This window comes from Xyrauchen texanus, chromosome 38, assembly GCF_025860055.1.
Source record: "Xyrauchen texanus isolate HMW12.3.18 chromosome 38, RBS_HiC_50CHRs, whole genome shotgun sequence".
NCBI lineage: Eukaryota > Metazoa > Chordata > Actinopteri > Cypriniformes > Catostomidae > Xyrauchen > Xyrauchen texanus.
The window spans coordinates 36,806,038-36,829,507 of record NC_068313.1 but is presented as its reverse complement, the minus strand read 5'-3'; the positions used below and the strand labels follow the sequence as shown (position 1 = coordinate 36,829,507).

Genomic DNA, 23,470 nt, shown 5'->3' with positions numbered 1-23,470 from the left:
GATCCATGGTATTGCTTGGAAACACAACATCATAAAAACCATAGACATCTACAGCAGGATACAACGTTAAAATAGCCTACATATAAAGTTATGAAACTTCACTTTGCCCTCAGCCAAAACGATTAGCCAAGGAACAAATTATAGATTAATGAGACCAAAGATCGCCCGTTAGATATACACAAGGCGAATTATATCTCATGTTTAACCACTAGACATCAGAGCCAGCGGCAAACGTCAGAAGCACTAGCCGAGGTAAGGCTGTTCCAGGTGGGGTACATGAGCGCTGAGCGCCTGGATCTCTCACTCCGAAAAAGTCAGATCAAAATTTTAAATAGGCTCTATCTTTATGAATAAACCATAGATTTGAGCTTTAGACAACTACATTGTTGACTGAAAAACTATTAAAACTACATTTCGTGACACAATAACAGTAGTATTTTGAAATTTCTAATTATATAATGGCCAAATACAACCAGAAACAAATGTTCAGTCTTGCTTGTGAAAGGTAATTCCTCGAGACCTGTTTTCAATTGTGTGGCGATTTGTACGCTCCATCGGGCGTCTATGTATTTATTATGTCTATGATAAAAACGAGCCAGACAATACTCTTTTTCCCGCACATTTTTACTGTGGAAGAAATGGCAAAAAGTGCTGCATGCATATATGTGAGGGAAATGGACCCACCATTCCCTTCACAGACATAAGTTAGGAGAAATTTATTAAATCGGTGTTTCTGTGGAAAGACCTTGAATGCAGAGAAAGTCTTATAGCAGAAGAGGCAGTACAGGCATACAAGTTACAAAGCCAGGAACCAACAAACCAGTTAGTCAAACCAGCTAACATTGGCTACCACAGGGAGTGCTACAGCCATTTCACAAATATCACGAAGATAGAACGAGCACAAAGGAGAAGAGAGAAGGCAGTATTAGTTGAAGAAACTGCAAATGAAGGTTGGTATTATATTGTATAGACAGGAGGTGCAGTAAAAGACATACAGTGCAGTATTATATTGTATAGATAGGTGGTGCAGTTTAAGACATTCGGTACAGTGTAGACAGTAGTATACATTTAAGAAAGTAGTATGTTTTACAGTAATATAAATTACATAAATGTGCATAATAGATCATAATAGAAATGGATATGCAGTATGAACAAACACATACAGTTATGTGCAGTGTAGTAGCAGTAACAGTATAATAGTACAAATAATATAGTTATATACGGTGTATTAACAGTAATATAATAAAAACATGCTGCAAAAATGTACCCTTCCAATTATGGCATTATTAACATCAACAAGGCCAGACACCTGAACACTGTGAAACTGGTTTATTAACCATGTTAAGGGAACAGGTGAAACCAATATATGGAGCATGAGTTTTCCCCTGCTGAAAGTTACAAACCATTTTTCTTTAATCAGTGATGTGGGGAAGGGTGCAGAACCTCAATCTATTGTTTTGCACTTTTTTTTAGTGGTAGAGGCAGAGGATGGTGAGGCAACTCCAGTAAAAACACGGGCTCTGAGATCTAATGCCCGTGATCTCTTCACGTCCAAGCAGGCCCCACACCTGCTTCCAGTACAATGCATTATTTGCAAACATGAGAAGTACAAGGTTCAGACACACAGCAGGAAAAGGGTAAAAGAAAAACTAACACAGTGTGAAACACTCCCTGCCGGGAAATTGCTTCTCGAGATGAGTCTCTCCTTCTCCATATCCAAGACAGGGACTTGGTGGCTAGTGAAGCACGGTATCACTTCACCTGCTATCGAGATTATACCCGGTACCTGACCACACAAAAAAATTATACCGTTAGAATTAAGTATTTAAACTTTACACCAAATCAAATATGTAATCGCATGATGCTAGCTACTGCTAGTTAGCCAGCTGAAACTACCCTACTTAAAACGACACTAACGAGACGCTTACATTCATTTTAATTCCAAAATCTAAATCAAGCTAATCTCAAATATATATATATATATATATATATATATATATATATATATATATATTTGAGATTAGATTTTAGAATTAAAATGAAGGATGCATTAATGTAATAGTAATGTCGTAGTTTTGGTTCACTAGCTGTGACCTAACGTTAGACATGCTAGCTACTGCTAGTTAGCCCAGCTGAAACTACCCTACTTAAAACGACACTAACGAGACGCCTACATACGTTTGAACAACACAGTGTACAAAACAAACATTTTTTATAGATATCATATTCTAATTAAATGAGTACTTACAATCACAAAAACAGTGTCCTTGGCGATAGTCACTGTGCTGCCGCCGCAGATGCTGCTCGTGTCTGACAGCTGAATCATCTGTGTGACAGCTGTTCTAAATAAGCTACATCTGATTGGTTAATAATAATCATATGTCAGTATCTTGCAACGCTATTGGCTCGACTGATATAGTAGGCAACCGCGTTTGCCTGCATATTTACGGTCGTGCATTATGATTTCGGGGGAAAATGTGCAATAAATGGGATTGGCAACACTTTTCATATCGTTGAGAATAAAACAACCGTCCCAACTTTACAAATTCAGGTTCTCCCTCCATGGGGATCATCCATTTCGAAAAGTAAAGCAGATACGGGCCCTCGGCCCACCGTCTATCCCCTTTGGTGTTCAGGAATAGTTGGCCACACAAGGTTTGTCCTGCAAACCTTATATATATATATATATATAATTTTTAATATTTAAAGATAACTGTATAATTATTTCATCATTATATATTGAATTATATTTATATGATGGGCTTTCTCAGCAAATATTTGTATATGCGATTAATCGCGATTAATTAATCGGGACACCGTGTAATTAATTTGATTAAAAAATTAATCTATTGACAGCCCTAGTTAAAATACTTTCTCATATCCAAATTTAATGTGCAGGGCCAAATATAATTAAGCCGTTGGTAGTTTGACTTCCTAAAGAGTGAAAACACTGTGACTTTGTGACACTTTGAAAACACTGGTGTGTTTGTTGGAGCACTCTGACATTTTAATAAAACTAATATATATTGTATTTGAAATGGTAGATGGCAGTTTCTTTAGATATCTGTTCAGTCATGAAATGTTTTTATTTATTTGCACATGAAAAATGTGTTAATATATTAAGAAGGAAATAACAGTACAAACAGTAGTCCATCAATCATGGATGGCAGTCTACGTTAGCATTCGCATTTACTCCAAAAATACAGAATAAAACAAATTGTACATACAGTGCATAGTGAATAAGTGAATTCATAGTGAATTCACACGAGAAGCGCTTTTACCTTGTGCTGCATCTGAAAACGTAGGCAGCTGACTTGCTACATTGTTGCATAATCAGTTAATGGCTAAACTGACATCTGTTCTGAATTAATGGAACTCATAAAAAAACTGATCTCTGAACAGTTTGAAAAGCACCTTATTTTCATCATACCATCATATACAGCCTCTGGAGGCAGCATTTTCCTGGTTTCAGATTCAGATTTGAAGTTCCACACACACACTCGTTCAGATCCAGCATGAGCCTCAATCTCCTGACAGTTTATACAGCCTGGATCGCCTACTTGGATTGTCACGGAGTGACCGTCATGATTTACATTTACATTTATAAATGTACATTTACATTTGGCAGACGCTTTTATCCAAAGCGACTTATAGTGCAGTTATTACAGGGACAATCCCCCCGGAGCAACCTGGAGTTAAGTGCCTTGCTCAAGGGCCTTGGGTGGTGGCCTTGGGGTTCAAACCAGCAACCTTCTGATTAACAGCCCTGTGCTTTAGCCACTATGCCACCACCACTGTGAATCAGAGAAACTTTTGATCCTGATCCGGAAGTTTTTGATTGTGGCTGTTAGAAGACGCATTTCAGAGGAAGATATTAGATGAGCGCTCGACAGGAAGAAAACGCTGGATCTTCATGAAGTTCGTCAGTTTCATCTGTTTAAACGAGATATCTGCATATTTGCATATAGAAGTTTTATTGACATTTGCCTTTTATCATTAGAAAAGTTGCAGGGAACTATTGATGAGAGGCTGATAGAATACGTGCTTTAGAGGTAAATAAATGAGCGCTCCACAGGATGCTGGATCTGCTGAAGTTGTGTGAAGTTGGTTTATTAAATCTGTTTAAATGAGATATGTGCATATTTTCAGACAGTATATGATATTACTCTTATTGATATTTGCCTTTTATCATTAGAATAGACAGTTAAAATTAACAGGGAACTGTTGAGGAGAGAGAGAGTGAGAATGAAACAGACGAGCACTTTAACATTATGAGCTGAAACGTTTCTGTCACGGCTCTGATATGTGGTCCATTTAAATGACACTGTGTTGCACACCGGTCTATTATTTTAGTAACATGATGGCATGTAACAACAAAACGAATCGTGACTGCTCGTTTACATGTCTCAGTCGCTTCACATGCAATAAAGCGATTTTCAGCACCTTCAAGAAAAAAAAGCTGCCAAATGAGAAAATTTACTTGCCGACGCTGATAATTAAAGTCTGAATATCGGCTGATTTATCGGCCTCTGCGATATATCGGTTGCCCAATAATATTTATAAGGGTTTGTGATGATATATGTATTTCTTTGATTCGCTTGGATTAGGGTTGGGCGATGTCCCCTAAATTGGCAGTTGACGATGTTGACAGTAAAACATCGCGATGGACGATGATATCGTCGGTGGGGTGGGGATTATATAATTTCATATAATTTTCAAAAATTATATGAAAAATTATAATTTCGTTATTTTACTAACCCAACTAATGACTCGTCGGCGCTTTATCAGTAGGTTGCACGACACATGAAGCATTTTTTTTTTCACTTAAGAAGAGTTGTGCACTTTTAAGCACTTTTTATTTTAATATATCTCTTTACATAGATATTTTTTTTCTACTGAAAAACTATAATTGCGTTATTTTACTAGCCCAACTAATTAGTACTCATCCGGGCTTTTTAATATATTGCACATAAGAAAAAAAAAGTAGCTTCCACGTAGGAAATATCTGTGCATATGTGCTACCAGTACTCCATCAGAGCGGGTCTTCAGCACAGCGGGTAGTGTAGTTACTCCAATCCGCAGCTTATTAAAACCAGATAAAGTGAATATGTTGGTATTTCTGGCCAGAAACATCGAAAACATGGTCTATGGTGAAAGATAGTAGACTTCTTTACGCATTTTTCGCCATCCGTTGCGGAGCTATTCGATTTTGCATATTATTTTTTAAACGTTCATTTGTGTAGTTCATATGACCATTTTACAATATTTCAATAACATAATTTATTTTGTAGCCTGTGCTGAAGTTAATTGTGCTGCTAATTATAAGTGAAATGTTAATGCCGAGTTTCGGTCTGAGTGTTGTTCCCGTTTTCTAGTTCTTTATTTGTTGTTCTTCTATGTTTTAATAAATGTGTGTTATTCATATTCACCTTGTTTCTTTCATTTGATTTTACATTATGGATTTATGGCCAAGGAAATTTTTCTTTAAAAGTATTAACCAGACAAAAGTTATTTGACGTTCGCTGGTCTGGGTTTATCTTAAACTGCCGCTTCAGTGTATACAAGAGCTATGTGACAATGAGCAAGATTTTCTGAGACACTACAACTACTAATAATTAATTAATAAAGGCTATTTTCTTGTAGCCTACAACATAAAATATTTAATGTACTAAATGTACAGTGTAAGGCATGTAAAAAAAGACAAGAAGCTAACAATGTCAAGATCAATATTTGTGTAGCCTGCCTGACACGGTATTTTCAAAGACTAACACGTCACGTCTCTGGCATATACTACAGTATTTAAAACAGCATATATGCATTAGTTATATTCTCAATTTAATTTACAGAGCAATCCCTGCAAAGTTTTTAGGTTAACTATAGAAGAGACTAGGATTAGTGAGTCACACTAGCAAGACTCGCAAAAGGGGGCGTGGCATCACATCGTGATGTTGGTCAGCCATCACGATGGACGATGATATCGTCCATCGGCACAACCCTAGCTTGGATGGATTATGTAACTTACTGTAGATAAAACCATAATCAAAACTATATTTTGATCAATAAAATGGTTTTATAATCATTTTGTTTTTCATTATCCTGTTTAGATTGTGCGGCTGTAATCTTACTTATCAATGTTGTGAAAGTCTGGCGTCAGCTCTACAATCATCAAACTCTCCTCTGAGAGAGCTGGACCTGAGTAACAATGACCTGCAGGATTCAGGAGTGAAGCTGATCTCTGATGCACTGAAGAGTACAAACTGTCATCTGGAGATACTGAGGTTTGTGTTTCATTTGATTTTGCAAATATTTCTCATATCCCAATTTAATGTTCAATTGTCAACTAAAATGTATTTGTTAATAGTAGGGATGTCCCTATCAGCTTTTTGGCCCCCCAACAAACATATTAAATATCTGCCTATACCGAGTCCCAATCCAATACTTGTATTTGCCTAGATAGAGCTGCAGACTGTTTTTTGTTTTGTTTACAGTAAACAAAGTAACTAAAATATGTCTTTAGCTTAAAGGTCCCCTGACATGAAATTTTCACTTTCTGAGGTTTTTTAACATTAATATTAGTTCCCCTAGCCTGTATTTGGTCCCCTCGTGTCTAGAAATTTCAGTCGGTGTAAACCGAGTTTTGGCTATCTTTCTCTGTCTGTGAGAAAATGAGATCTCAGACGGGCTGATCTTGAATCTTCCCCTATAAGACGTCATCCCCCTATATGACGTCTGCTTTGCCCGCCCAGAGAATTTGACCCACCAAAGAGAAAAGGAGCTAGGAAGTACGAACGCGCGCGATTTTAGTTTATCCTCGAGAGATACTATGGCGTGTAACCGATCGAAGCACAAAAGTTGCTCAATAATTGAATGCACAAATGATCACAGAAGTCTTTTTTTACTTCCTTCATCCAATCCCCAGAAGGATCAATGGATAAATTTCATTTACTCGGTCACAGTAGAGCGAAGTTGTGGAGGGCTTTCTCGGTTACCATGGATTTCTAAAAGCATTCGCAGCTCTTTGAATAAACGTAGGCTATTTGTAAGAGAAATCCCACCACTATGAAGGAAAACGACCATCGCGCGAAACATTGCGCTGACAGTTCTCATACGCACTGAATAACAGCTCACGCGCTGCGGTGTTCGCACTTCACGTACGAAATCACTACGGCAGCGACGCGAACAACTCCGAAAGGTAGGTAATTTTTCTTTCTTTTTTTAGGAGAGGTAAAGTTTTACTGTTGATATTTCTTTAAATATGTGGATATTAACAATTTAATATCGTCTTATGGTGTGAATGAGTGTGAAAAGATGCGTTCGCAACATCTGAACGACTGCGTGTCTAAGTGCCATTGCAATATATCCAATGTAAACACCCACACTACACCTTGCCCCGCCTTTCTCCTCCTCATTAGCATTTAAAGCTACAGACACCGAAACGGCACGTCTGAAGGAAAGCTCATTATGGGTTGGTTTGTAGTGGCTATAATTCTGTACCAAGGCTGAATTTTGTAAAAGAGATTTCAGATACAGTTCTAGGGACCACTAAGGCCTATATCAAAGCCTACAAAAAGAAGCATGTCAGGGGACCTTTAATGCATTTAAATTAGTGCAACTAGCATTTTTATAAAACTCACATAAAAAATCAAGTTCTACTTAGAATGGTGTAATAGCTTATTTTAACTTTAATATTCAGGTACAAAAACAAATCACAAATCCACTGAGTTCTGTATGAACTAATATAAATCTTACATACACTTACAAATGGTGTAAACAGCTTGACTTGAAAAGTCACAACAAAATATTAATTGTATAAAAACTAAGTAAACAGTTACACTTGAACAGGCCCAAGAACAATAATGAAACGTTTGGTTACGTATGTAACCTCCATTCCCCGAGGGAGGGAACGACACGTTGTGTCGGAGAAGCGACACTAGGGGTCTCTCTTGAGCGCCGATATTCACCTCTGACCTATTGAAAAGGGCCAATGAGAGTTGGCAGTCAGTATTTGCATACCCCGCCCCCGCATACGGGTATTTAAGCGGGGCAAATACAGAAGTTTAGTCAGGATTTTTCTGAGGAGCCGGAAATGGTCCGGCCACAACAGTGGCTCGGTTCAGCGACATGGTGGAGGAAAGACACAACGTGTCATTCCCTCCCTCGGGGAACGGAGGTTACATATGTAACCAGACGTTCCCCTTCTGTCGCTCTCTCCACGTTGTGTCGGAGAAGCGACACTAGGGGACCCATTCCAATCTTGCCATGTGCTGAACCGTGTACGTAAACTGCCGATACAGAGGCGGGCAGGGATTCATCCAGTGCCACGCATTGTCTGTACCTGGCTGCACGTACCCTTCCCCAATGCCCCATAAGAACATCGGGATCCTTCTAGTTACCCTGAGAGGGGAACAAGGCGATGTTTGCCAACATGGGAACGGGCCAGCCTGGCTGGGCCTCTTTTCTCTCTATGTTTCTCGCATAGAGCAATCACGGCCGGGGCCCTTACACGCATATAGGGAAGGGGGGACACCTGCCCTTTTTCTTGGGGAGGAAAAGTGGTAGACACGTCACACGGCCGTCTTAGGGCTCGTGTGGAAAGTATGGTGTGGTGGTAGATCCAGCCTCGAAAGGGGGGAATTGCTACAGCACGGCGACCGGGGCAGCTGTAACTGCCTAAGGGAGACATGGGGGTCCGCTCGTAAGGGGACAGAACCGTGGAAATACACACAGGGGGAGTCCGAGCAGGAGGCCTTACCTGTGGAGCACCTATACCAGTACAGGGTAGCCATCAGGGTACCCGCAGTGGCTTGGGTCGGCGAGTTCCTCCGCTGAACCGCAGACCCGGAGGGCTGGGGAGGAATCGACCAGGGTCCCAACTCGGAGTGGGGCGCCATGGGAAGAAAGGCGCACTACTTAACCTTGACGTCAGGAAAAGGGCGCTGGGCGCTAGCGATCCACCCGGCCGGTCAGTCTACGTGTTACCGAGTTCTACGGGCTCAGACCTGACAAAACACGAGACACAACCGACTCAACGCGGAGGTTGTAAAACCTCGCGAAGGTGTTGGGTGTTGCCCAACCCGCGGCTCTACAGATGTCTGCTAGGGAGGTGCCCTTGGCCAGTGCCCACGAGGACGCAACACCCCTTGTTGAGTGAGCTCGGACCCGCAAGGGTAGGGGCACGGCCTGGGTGTGATAAGCCAGTGTGATTGCGTCAACAACCCAGTGGGCGAGCCTCTGTTTGGAGACAGCATTCCCTTTCTGCCATCCCCCAAAGCAGACAAAGAGCTGCTCAGAGCGTCTGGTGCTCTGTGTGCGGTCCAGGTAAATGCGTAGGGCGCGCACTGGACATAGCAACGAAAGGGCTGGGTCTGCCTCCTCCCGGGGCAGCGCTTGCAGGTTCACTACCTGATCTCGGAATGGTGTGGTAGGAACCTTGGGCACATAGCCCGGTCGCGGTTTTAGGATCACAGACGTAGCCGCCGGACCGAACTCCAGGCAAGTGTCGCTGACAGAGAACGCTTGCAGGTCCCCGACCCTCTTGATAGAGGCGAGCGAGATCAGCAGGGCCGTCTTAAGAGAGAGGGCCCTGAGTCCAATTGATTCAAGCGGCTCGAAGGGAGGTCTCTGGAGTCCTGCCAAGACTACTGAGAGATCCCAGGAGGGAACTAGGCCTGGCCGGGAGGGATTCAACCTCCGGGCGCCTCTCAGGAACCTGAGGATCAGGTCGTGCTTACCCAAAGACTTGCCGTCTACAGGATCGTGGTGGGCGGCAATGGCGGCAACATACACCTTGAGGGTGGACGGGGACAGCCTCCTGTCCAGCCTCTCCTGTAGGAACAGGAGCACTGACTTGATCGCGCATCTCTGCGGGTCTTCAGTTCGGGAAGAACACCAATCTGCGAACAAGCGCCACTTTAGGGCGTAAAGGTGCCTGGTAGAGGGGGCTCTGGCTTGGTTGATTGTATTCACAACGGTCGCCGGTAAGCCGGCTAGCTCTTCCGCATCCCGTCCAGGGACCAGACGTGGAGGTTCCAGAGGTCTGGGCGCGGGTGCCAGAGCGTGCCCCGTCCCTGAGAGAGGAGGTCCTTTCTCAGGGGAATTCGCCAGGGAGGAGCTGTTGCGAGAAGCCTGAGTTCCGAGAACCAAGTCCGTGTGGGCCAGTAGGGGGCCACTAACGTGACTTGCTCCTCGTCCTCCCTGATCTTGCGCAGCCCCGAGGGCCAGCTGTGTGCCAGCGCGTCTGTCCCGAGGGGAGCCTCTGTTAGGGCGTACCAGAGCGGGCAGTGGGAGGTTTCCTGGGAGGCGAACAGGTCTACCTGGGCCTTGCCAAACCATTCCCAAATCAGCTGGACCAACTGGGGGTGAAGCCTCCACTCGCCGCCGGGCAGGCGTTGTCGTGATAGCGCATCCGCTACGACGTTGAGCTTGCCGGGGATGTGAGTGGCACGCAGCAACTTGAGTCGCTGCTGGCTCCATAGGAGGAGACGGCAGGCGAGTTGCGACATGTGGTGGGAGCGTACGCCGCCTTGGCGATTTATGTACGCCACCACTGCGGTGCTGTCCGATCTCACGAGGACGTGTTTGTCCCGAACTAACGGGAGGAACTTCCTGAGAGCAAGAAGGACGGTCAGCAACTCCAGGCAGTTGATGTGCCAACGCAGCGGGGCCCCTTTCCAACGGCCCGCTGCTGCGTGCCCGCTGCACACGGCACCCCACCCGGACCGGGAGGCCTCGGTTGTGACCAGAACGCGTCGGGACACCTGCTGCAGGGGCACTCCTGCCCGTAAAAAGCAGAGGTCTGTCCAGGGTCGGAGTGTTTTGAGGCAGGCGGGGGGTGATCCTTATCCGATGCGTGCCGTGGTGCCATGCTTGTCTCGGGACTCGAGTCTGGAGCCAGTGCTGGAGTGGTCTCATATGCATCAACCCCAGCGGCGCGACCGCCGCGGAGGACGCCATATGCCCCAGGAGCCTCTGGAAAGGTTTTAGAGGGACCACTGTGCCTGGCTTGAAGGAAGCGAGGCAGTCCAGCACTGACTGAGCACGCTCGCTTGTGAGACGTGCTGTCATTGAGACTGAGTCTAACTCCAACCCGAGAAAAGAGATGCTCTGAACCGGAGTGAGCTTGCTCTTTTCCCAGTTGACCTGAAGCCCCAAGCGGCTGAGTTGCCGGAGCACCTGGTCTCTGCGTGTGCATAGTAACTCTCGAGAGTGTGCTAGGATGAGCCAGTCGTCGAGGTAGTTGAGAATGCGGATGCCGGCTACTCGTAGCGGGGCAAGGGTCTCCAGGTCTGTGACCTTCGTGAAGACGTGAGGGGACAGAGACAGGCCGAAGGGGAGGACTTTGTACTGAAACGCCTGGCCGTCGAACGCAAACCGTAAGAAGGGTCGGTGTCGTGGCAGAATTGAGACATGGAAGTACGCGTCCTTCAGGTCTACCGCTGCAAACCAATCTAGATGCCGAACGCCAGCCAGAATATTTCTCTGCGTGAGCATTTTGAACGGGAGTTTTACCAAGGCCCGATTGAAAACTCGCAGGTCCAGGATTGGTCGTAAGCCGCCGCCTTTCTTGGGTACAATGAAGTAAGGGCTGTAGAAACCCTTCCTCATTTCGGTTGGAGGGACGGGCTCTACCGTGCCCTTGGCTAAGAGGGTCGTGATTTCCGTGCGCAGGGAACTGGCATGCTCGCCGTGTACTGCGGAAAGCGGACGCTCCTGAAGGGGGCGGAGCCGGGCAAACTGAATTGCGTAACCGAGTCGAATGGTCCGGTGCAGCCAGCGTGATGCGTTGGGAAGCGAAAACCACGCTTCCCAGCTCTGCGCTAGGGGCACCAAAGGGACGAGTATTTTGGACATACCCGGTGGGGCCTCGCAGCGGGGCGGAACAGGTAATGCAGCGCCGGCGGCTTCGTTGCGGCCTGAGGCTGAGGTGCTGAGAATAGACTCAAAGCACTTACCTTGCTCCGCGTACCCGGCAGGGGGCGGGTTCGTGACTGAGGAGGAGGTCTGCTGGCGTCCTCTGGACTCGTCTGAACCGGCCGGCCGGGGGGCAGTCGTAGGGAGGCGGAAGGCGGGATCGCCCTCGCCGTGTACCGGGACTGTCCAAATCTGAAAGCAGATTGCCGTGAGAACGGCATTTGCGGGCCAGGTGACCAAGAGGCAAAGGAAATAGCTCTTTTATTGAGAATGTGGGTACCACAGCCCCCGTCAGGGGGTGTGGCAAATGAAAAAACAAAAGATTCTCCTCCTGGCCCTCCACCGGGGGACGGAGCGGTCTTACCAGTTCCGGAGCTAACATCTTCTGCTCTGGGTCGACTGTCTCAGGAATGCTTGGGAGCCTTCCGGGTCCTAGAGGGGGTTCGTGAGACAGGAGGCGTGTGCCGCCTGCGGGGTGCTCGACGCTGGGGCTGAGAGCTGGGCCCGGGTTGAGGCGGAGCAGGAGCTGGTCTCTTCGCAGGGGGACGCCCTCGGCGGGCAGACGGGTCAGGGCCTGTAGCGGCAGGTCTGCGGCGGGGCATGATATGGGAGATGGCCTCCGTCTGCTTCTTCACCGCGGAGAACTGTTGGGCGAAGTCCTCGACGGTGTCGCCGAAAAGGCCAATCTGGGAGACAGGTGCGTCCAGGAAGCGGTTCTTGTCAGCCTCACGCATCTCGACCAGATTGAGCCAAAGATGGCGTTCCTGGACCACTAGGGTGGCCATCGTCTGTCCGAGTGCCTGCGTTGTGGCCTTCGTCGCTCTCAGGGCGAGGTCAGTCGCTGAGCGCAGTTCCTGCAGCACATCAGGATCAGGTACACCCCCGTGCATGCTTCTGAGAGCTTTGGCCTGGTGGACTTGCAGGAGGGCCATCGCATGCAGGGCAGAGGCAGCACGTCCAGCCGCACTGTAGGCTCTCGCGTTGAGCGAGGATGTTGTCCTACAGGGCTTGGATGGGAGTACGGGGTGACCACGCCAGGAGGTAGGGCTACCGGGGCATAGATGGTGCGCAACTGCCCTATCGACCTGGGGAATCGCCTCGTATCCGTGGCGCTCTCCGCCGTCGAGGGTGGAGAGAGTGGAGCGGGTGGCACCTAGATGAGTGGAGAGCAGGGCTCTCCACATAGACGTCAGCTCATCATGCACCTCCGGGAAAAACGGGACCGGGGGGATGCGAGGCCGCGAACGGCGCGCTGCCCCCAGGAACCAATCATCCAACCGTGAAGGCTGTGGGGAGGACGGAAGGTTCCAATCCAACCCCACGCTCACGGCGGCCCTGGAAAGCATGTCGGACATCTGAGCGTCGGCCTCAGCCTGGGCCTGCTGGCCCGAAGGCGGCAGTCCAGGGGAGTCCTCGGCATCAGACACCGCACTTTCCGATGCAGCGGCGAGCTCATCTGCTTCGGACTCGGGAGGATAGACAGCCGGGCCGTGAGGCGAGCTGCTATCGCCGCGAGCATGGACGGGAACAAGCGAGCGTGCTGGGGAACGGGCGGTTCGTTGGGGGCTACCTGGCGAAACTGTACCCGCTGCCGCCCCCAAATCGCCCCCAGCGGCAACCGCATCGCCCTCAAACCCGTGGGAAGGAGCATTGCGGGGTGCGGCTGGGTTGGCTTGCTTTCTGTTGAAAGCAAGCCGCGACCGCAACGTGGTCATGGTCATGTTCTCGCAGTGAGAACATGAACCATCCACAAACGCCGCCTCGGTGTGATCGCGGCCCAAACACACGAGACAGCGCCTGTGGCCGTCTGAAGCGGAGAGACTTCTACCGCATCCAGGAAGGACACAGGGGCGGAAGGGCATCTTGAAAAAGACGCGTCCTTACAAGGACGTTCAACGCCGCTGTTTGCTCTTTTAGAGAAATTACTCTTTTAGGGAAATTACTCTTTTAGTACACAGTGTGTGTGTGTGTCTGCGCTGTCGAAGCGCTCAGGGGTGCCGTCAAGATCCAACAGCATGCAGATCGTCAGAGGAAACAGGAACGTTTTAATGGCGTGTAAACTCGCAGCAAACTGCAGACAGACAATCGGCTCCGAAGAAATTTTCTGACTAAACTTCCGTATTTGCCCCGCTTAAATACCCGTATGCAGGGGCGGGGTATGCAAATACTGACTGCCAACTCTCATTGGCCCTTTTCAATAGGTCAGAGGTGAATATCGGCGCTCAAGAGAGACCCCTAGTGTCGCTTCTCCGACACAACGTGGAGAGAGCGACAGAAGGGGAACAGTTATTAATAGTTCTGTTGGCAATATCAAAATGCCGTTGTGACATACTGACAACCAGTAAAAACCATGAAAGCATCCCACACCGCAGATATAAGACAAATATATTTATAACCAGCTGTAAAACTTGATGACTTTATTTTCTTTTTGGAGATATAAAGTGTTGGAACATATTGACTTGCACTGAATTGAAATATTCACATCTACATCAAAATATTTCACACAAGAAATAAAGTCATACAAGTTTGAGATGATGTAAGCATGAATAAATGATGAGAGGATTATCATTTTTTTGGGTGAACTATTTAAGACAGCATCACACTAGTGAATCCAAAAAACTATCGATTATTATTGATTTGATCAGTTATTTGTTACAGCACTAGCTTGATCATAAATGTCAAAGGAAAACAAACGTTGTTCCTTTATGATCTCAATACAGGGTTTCCCGCAGAAAATGTGTTAGTTAAGGTGGTGGGGGGGGGGTGTATTTGGAATTGCATAACTCCTGACACAAATTAAGACAAATACTGAAACTTGAGTCATATCTTTTTAATGATGTATTAGTTTGTCAAGGTAATAACATTACATCTAATAGTCCGTCAAAATGTGCAAAGCTTATTACAATCACTGCTTATGGCAGAGCTGACACCTAGCATCGCTACAGGCTATCCTCCATGGTTTAGAAAAAAACAATTCAAGGGCCCTTCGGTAATTGCACTCTTTTACGAGTGGACCATTTATCATCCGCGCTTCTTGTGTTAGAGAGCGCGCGCATGATTGCAAGATACTATTGAAAAGACCGGGTAGAAAACATGTTCTTTTAACAGAAAAGCTCTGATTTGGGGTTTAAATTATTGAATTCTGGCATTAAACTGAAACGTTCCCACTTCAGACGACAAACTACGCTTGGCTACTATCTTGTTCTGCAATTCACTTGCCTAGTAACCATAGTAATGGTGCGCACGCTTTCGCGCTTTCTGCTATGACGTGGAGTGCGGGATGCACGTTGCATGAATTTTTAATTAGCCTGCATTAGTAACAGTTAATTTTGTTATGGTATGAACTTAATCCTAGTAAAGGCAAAAAATATATAATACCTTTGTAATGAAATCCAAGACTTTGTATACCAAATCCAAGGCTTTTAAGGCCTTAATTTGAGATAATTTTTCAATGCTTTTAAGATCCTGCGGGTACCCTGGTTAATGTGTCTTGTCCCCTCACAATGACAGTAAATTAATTATTAGGCTACATTACATCAGTCACGTCACATAGTGGTCTATTTTCAGTTCAAAATGGCGAAAATTTTGAACTGAAAATTTTCAGTTCAAAATGAATAAACTAATAAAAGTTTATTAATTTGCCTGATTATTTTTGTGATTCGTTTAACATTTATGACCTAAAAAAACTGTCAAATAGCAAATGTTTAGTTTAGCAACTTACATCTTATCTCGCACTTGACCGACCGTAAACTGAAGCGCTCGAGTCGCTCCTTTACTGTCGAAGTCGCTCTGCTAAAATTCAGCTGTGAACATAAAGCCCGCCTACTTTGATTTGATTGGTCATCTCAAATATTCTGACATTGACGAGCAGTGACAGACCAACGAGGCTCAGATGAACACACACACACACACTTGGCGCTCATGAAAAACGCTGATAACAAGACTGAAGCGAACACGAAGGCTTATCACATATTTAAAGATGGAAAGGGAGAAAACAGGACAGAGTAACACGGTGAATATCGCTCATATATATTTTTTTGACGACGTAGTTAAGGCGGCAGGCGTGTGTTGCTTAGGCGGCCGCCTTAGTTTCAAAGTGCTGCGGGAAACCCTGCAATAACGTCAGAGTTTAAAAGAAAGCTTCATGAGGCCTGTTTGTGAATTTAAATCTTGAAATGTGACTCAAGTCCATGTTGCTAAATAAAGTCTCCATATATGTATCTTGACTGTTGCTGTGTGTGTTTGTAGATTATCTGGCTGTATGGTGACAGAGGTCGGCTGTTGTTATGTTACTTCAGCTCTGATTTCAAACCCTTCACACCTTAAAGAGTTGGATATGAGCTACAATCACCCAGGAGAATCAGGAGTCAAACTGCTCACTGAGAGACTCAATGATCCACACTGCACACTGGACAAACTCAAGTATGTTGAGCTGTGTGTGTGAGTGAGTGAGGGAGTGTGAGTGTGTGTGTGTAAGTGAGTGTGAGGTAAGTGAGTGAGTGAGTGTGTGTGAGGGAGTGAGAGTGTGTAAGTGAGGGAGTGAGTGTGTGTAAGTGAGTGTGTGTGAGTCAGTGAGTGTGTGAAAGTGAGTGAGTGAGTGTGTGTGAGTGAGGGAGTGAGTGTGTGAGTGAGGGAGTGTGTGTGAGTGAGGGAGTGTGTGTGAGTGTGTGTGAGTCAGTGAGTGTGTGTGTGAGTGAGTGAGTGAGTGAGTGAGTGAGTGTGTGTGAGAGTGTGAGTGAGGGAGTGAGTGTGTGAGTGAGACTAAAAACATTTAATATAGACGAGCAATTTTAAAAACACATTACTGAATCAATCCAATATCAGTCCACCTCTAATGTAATTATTTCTATAATGTAATGAATAAATGAGTTTTAGTGTGATATTTCTGTGGAAAACATGTCTGGAGTGTTTGAAACTTGAATATATGGACTCTGTTTTACTGATCAGCATTATTAAGGTCATGTTGAATGTGCTCCTGTCTGTTTAAGAGTCTGTGATTCAGGATTGATTTTCACATTGTGTGGGTTTGTTTTGGGATTCAGTATCAATTTGATTTTTCAGCTCTTAAAAAGTCTTCAATGAGATTTTAAATCCCTGTAAGTGTCTCACTGGAACACAGAAAATGAGGGACGAGTGGAAATGTATTTTTGTGTTTATCAACATTATGACACAAATGCTGTGGATTGAGTTTGTATTGAACCCGAATATTCCTTTAATGGGGCTTTTCTGTCATGTTTGTACTGGACGGTAGCGACCATGACTAACACGTGAGTTTTGGATTTGGATCAGACTCATCGGACTGATTCCTGATCCAGGTAAAAATGTCAATATTGGAGCTGAAACTGTTCCAGATATCTGATTGGTGCATCTCTAGATAAAACCCTGAAAGATGTCTTAAACTGTTGTAACCGTGATATAATCAGAGTAATCGACTCCGTCCCGTTGAATTATTGAACATGAATCACACTCGAGGTGTAACGGACACTCACTAATTTAACGGTCCATCATCAATTATTCCTCACAGAAAATAAATGTGTCATCAATGTGACGTCATGATTGTGTTTGTGTGTTTGTGTTTTATAGTGTGAATCACGGAGCAGAGATCAATATGACACCTGGACCACAAAAATGTATGAACACACACACACACATACACACACTTTCACACACACACACTACACCACTGCATACACACACAGTCACACATTACACCACTGCATACACACACACTACACCACTGCATACACACACACACTACACCACTGCATGCATCCACACACACACACACACACACACGCTACACCACAGCATACACACACGCTACACCACTGCATACACACACACTACACCACTGCATACACACAAACTACACTACTGCATACACACACACACACACTACACCACTGCATGCATACACACACTACACCACTGCATACACACACAGTCACACATTACACCACTGCATACACACACACTACACCACTGCATACACACACACACTACACCACTGCATGCATCCACACACACACACACACACACACGCTACACCACAGCATACACACACGCTACACCACTGCATACACACACACTACACCACTGCATACACACAAACTACACTACTGCATACACACACACACACTACACCACTGCATGCATACACACACTACACCACTGCATACACACACACGCTACACCACTGCATACACACACACTACACCACTGCATACACACACACTACAGCACTGCATGCATACACACACACACACGCTACACCACTGCATACACACACACGCTACACCACTGCATACACACACACACGCTACACCACTGCATACACACACATACACACACGCTACACCACTGCATACATACACACACACACACACACACACAGCTACACCACTGCATACACACACACACGCGCGCGCTACACCACTGCATACACACACACACACACACACACACACACATTACTGCATACACACACACACACACTACACCACTGCATACACACACACACACAATACACCACTGCATACACACACACAAACACACTACACCACTGCATACACTCAAACACACACACACACTACACCACTGCATACACACACACACACCACTGCATACACACACACACACACACACACAAACACACATACACTACACAACTGCATACACACACACACACACACTACACCACTGCATACACACACACACTACACCACTGCATACACACACATACACACACACTACACTACTGCATACACACACGCACACTACACCACTGCATACACACACACTACACCACTGCATACACACACACTACACCACTGCATACACACACATACACACACACTACACCACTGCATACACACACATACACACACACTACACAACTGCATACACACACGCACACTGCATTCACACACACACACTACACACTCAAACAATCACACAATTACACTGACACACACATACGCCCAAACAAACACTCAAACAAACACACACACACTCAAACAAACACACATACACTCAAACACACACACACACACACACTCAAACACACACACATACACTCAAACACACACACACACACACACACTCAAACACACACACTCAAATACACACACACTCAAAAAAACACACATACACTCAAACACACATCCACTCAAACACTCACTCACACATACACACACACACACATTTAAATGTTGTCTCTAATGTTTGTTCTTGTGTTCAGATTTCTGTGATCTCACACTGGATCCAAATACAGCACACACTAATCTCTCTCTGTCTGAGGAGAACACACACACACACACACACACACACACACACATTTAAATGTTGTCTCTAATGTTTGTTCTTGTGTTCAGATTTCTGTGATCTCACACTGGATCCAAATACAGCACACACTGAACTCTCTCTGTCTGAGGAGAACACACACACACACACACACACACACACACACACACACACTCTCTCACACACACACACACACACACACACACACACACACATTTAAATGTTGTCTCTAATGTTTGTTCTTGTGTTCAGATTTCTGTGATCTCACACTGGATCCAAATACAGCACACACTGAACTCTCTCTGTCTGAGGAGAACAGTAAGGTTACACGTGTGATAGAGAGTCAGTCATATCCGGATCATCCAGAGAGATTTGATTATTATCATCAGGTTCTGTGTAGAGAGAGTCTGACTGGACGCTGTTACTGGGAGACTGAATGGAGCGGGAACAAAGTTTATATATCAGTGACATATAAAGGAATCAAGAGGAAAGGAAACAGTTATGATTGTGAGTTTGGATGTAATAAAATCTCCTGGAGACTGGAATGCTCTAATCACAGTTTCAGTGTCTGGCACAATAATAACATCATCACTGACATACGAGTCCCTTCAGACCACTCTAAGAGAATAGGAGTGTATCTGGACTGGACGTCCGGCACTCTGTCCTTCTACAGCGTCTCTCACACAGACACACTCACACACTTACACACATTCAACAACACATTCACTGAACCGCTCTATGCTGGATATAGATTTTATTTTAATGATTCCTCAGTGACTCTGTGTCACATTAAACAACCGTCTGTGTGAGAAACAACAGAGAACACACACACACATAAACACACACACACACACACACTCACTCACACACACACACACACACACATGTTGTGTTTCCATGTTTTATGGGGACTTTCCATAGACATAATGGTTTTTATACTGTACAAACTTTATATTCTATCCCCTAAACCTAACCCTACCCCTAAACCTAACCCTCACAGAAAACTTTCTGCATTTTTACATTTTCAAAAAACATAATTTAGTGATGTATAAGCTGTTTTCCTCATGGGGACCGACAAAATGTCCCCACAAGGTCAAAAATTTCAGGTTTTACTATCCTTATGGGGACATTTGGTCCCCACAAAGTGATAAATACACGCTCACACACACTCACTCACACATAAACACACACTCTTTCACACACACACACACATGTGACTTATATAAATATTTTGACGTTAACTCACTCAAACTGTATTTAATCACAACTGTAACATATAAACACACACACACACACACACACACTCACTCACACATAAACACACACTCTTTCACACACACACACACACACACGTGACGTATATAAATATTTTGACATTAACTCACTCAAACTGTATTTAATCACAACTGTAACATATTTCCTGCTGTATTTAGTTTGTGGTGTGTGTGAATGATTTGTATCACACATCTTAATATCAGAAACATTATTCCCATGGATTTATTTCCTATTATCAGGATGTGGATCATGTCCTGGACTGAATAAGACAGTTGGGAATGATTATTTCTGTGGGCTGTTCAGAATCAGATGTATTCATATAAATGATGTGTTTTAATATAAAACAGTATTTCCATCCGTGTAAATAGTTTCATTCATCATACTTGAAATAAATCAATGTTGAGATGTTAAATGACAATATATATGTGTTAGCTGTAACTGTGACTTTATACTTGCACACAATTAAAACACTGAAGTGAATCTCTTTCTGTGTTTCTTACACAAGTGTTCACAATTACTGGAATTACTCTGTCATCATTTACTCACCCTCATGTGGTTCCAAACCCTTACCACTGACTTCACTCTTTTAATACAATGGCAGCTGATAGTGACTCATTTTAAAGCTTCAAAAGGACCCAAAAGTGTTATAAAAGTAGTGCATGTAACATGCTCCAAGTCTTCTGAAGTCATACGACGGTTTTGATGAGAAACAAGCTGCAATTGAAGTTATTTTATTTATTTTTTATTTTCAAAAGATGAAGCTTTATGGAGGAGAACAACAGGTAAAGGTCATCTGTAAACCTTAAACCAGTGGTTTCAAACATGTTCTTGGGGACACACAACTCTGCACATGTTTAATGTCCCCCTTATTGAACACACCTGATTGAAATCATCCGCTTGTTAGTAAAGGCTCCATGTCCTGATCTGGGGTGTCAGATAAGATCCTAAATATTCAGAGCTGTGGGTCCCCAGGAGCAGGATTGAACACCCCTGGTCTAAAGTGCTTGTGTGGGTATAGTCCAGTCCAGTCCAGTTCGCCAAGTGCGGCATTTTCAACACACTCTCGTGGTGAACTCGGCGGGATTCGGACAACTTTTCTACATTTGGCTAATTCGTATGATATCGTGCGACTGCACTCGTTTGAAGTCCTACGACTTTCACTAAAGCCAATGACGTCACTGGACATCGTTTCCATACAATGACTTGCTTCTGTCACACACAACAGCTTCCTCTCATATTTACACTCTCTACTGATTGGGGAAGTTTAGATAAGGGGTTTGGGTACGGCCATAATATTAATAAGTTTGTCCATAACGCCTCGTGCGCAGAACTCGCGCTTACTTCCGCATTCCACATCCGGGAATTTACACGTGATGAAGTCCCGACGAGTTTATGCAAACAAAGTCGTGCGAGAACAAACGAAATAGCAACTGGTACATTATGTGGATTTCATTCATATGATTTCATAATAAAGCTTAATTACGGACTCGTGGATGATTTCATGTGATTTATAAAGGTCATATAGAAGGTTTTGAGGTCAAACGTTCTGTTCGATATTTGGGCATTTGAATAAATAAATCACCCGCGGAGAACATTTTAGATCACTTTCACAACGGACACAAAAATGAAAGAGTGTCTTCAACTGCTGGAGACAAAGAAGCCGAATTATCTGTGGTCGTGTCTTGATATCTACAGCTGAAGCATTTCTAGGATTGTTTACCAGATTTGTGTTTATATGTCCAAAACCTGCTCGTCTATCCACTCCAGACTATTTCAACTGTTGTGTAAAAATACAAGTGAATATGTTCAAAGGAAGACTCTGGGGGAGCATTTAAAATATGGATGAAAACACATAATTGGGAACATATGATTATAAGAAAACTCGAGCAGAAACCAGGAACATTATAAGGGAAGTAAAGAGAGTATTGGAGATCATGTTGTGATGAAATTGGTGAAAGTACTCCAGTTGAGGAAGTGTGGAACATGATTAAAAACATGAGAGGAATTAGGAAAGAATATGAATATCCAGTATTAAGTATGAATGAGGAAAATGCAATAAGTGACAAAGAAAAAGCAGAAATGTTCCTGAAAGAGTTTTTAAAAATCAATAGTTCAGATAACTTGACAAAGGCGAGTAAGGAAATGAGGGAGAAGCTGCTACAGAAACATCCAGATATATTGGAAAGGAGGAGGGCAATGGACGGTTTATTGGATGTTCCCTGAATTAAAACCAGCATTAAAATAATGAAGGTAACAACTCCAGGACAAGATGAAATGAGTTATATTATGTTAAAGTGAAGAATCACTTGGAGGAATATTAAAGTTTTATAATAGAATATGGGAAGAAGGGATTTGACCTCAGAGTTGGAGCTTTAATTATTCCTATAAAGAAACCAGGTAAAGATCCAAATGCACCTCTAAATTACAGACCAACAGCTTTAACCACACATTTATGCACATTAATGGAAAGAATGATTACAGGCCGGTTAATGTATCATTTGTTGTTTTCTCCATATCAAAGTGGATTTAGATGCGGAAGGGGAACAATGGATTCAATAGTGAGTTTGGGATATAAGTCTTGATAAATAAAGAAACAGTAGCAGCAGTTTTCTGTGATATTGAAAAGGCTTATGATACGTCATGGAAAGAAGGTTTGCTGATTAAATGAGATCAGATTGGAATAGGTGGGAGATTATATCATTGGATTAAAGGTTTTTTAATAGGAAGAAATATAAAAGTGAAAATTGGAAAATTGGAGAATATATATCAGGAAAAGGTCTGATTGAGAATGGGGTTTAGTGCAGGAGATTAAACGAGTATAATGTTACCCCAGTGGTAATATTACCATCAATACCTCTATGGATCTCACCACAGACAAATGTTGATTTATTCCTATTGGAAGCGAGACAAGACAAGGGCAAAATGCTTTAGAAGCAGAATCAACAAGGGAGTATATATGGAGCAAGTATGAAAGTTATATACA

At 44.2% G+C, this 23,470-nt stretch overlaps 2 protein-coding genes across 2 annotated transcripts in view; both read left to right on the top strand.

Moving 5' to 3' along the window:
• LOC127631549 (NACHT, LRR and PYD domains-containing protein 3-like) overlaps positions 1 to 21,907 on the top strand; it is a 62,791-nt gene extending 40,884 nt beyond the window's left edge. Inside the window, 4 exon segments of the mRNA XM_052109712.1 lie at positions 6,105 to 6,278; positions 16,159 to 16,332; positions 17,494 to 17,540; positions 19,465 to 21,907. Of these exon segments, the coding sequence (XP_051965672.1) occupies positions 6,105 to 6,278; positions 16,159 to 16,332; positions 17,494 to 17,540; positions 19,465 to 20,021 (952 nt within the window). The 3' untranslated portion in view covers positions 20,022 to 21,907.
• LOC127631545 (NACHT, LRR and PYD domains-containing protein 3-like) overlaps positions 1 to 23,470 on the top strand; it is a 191,355-nt gene that overhangs the window by 116,986 nt on the left and 50,899 nt on the right. The window lies entirely within an intron of this gene.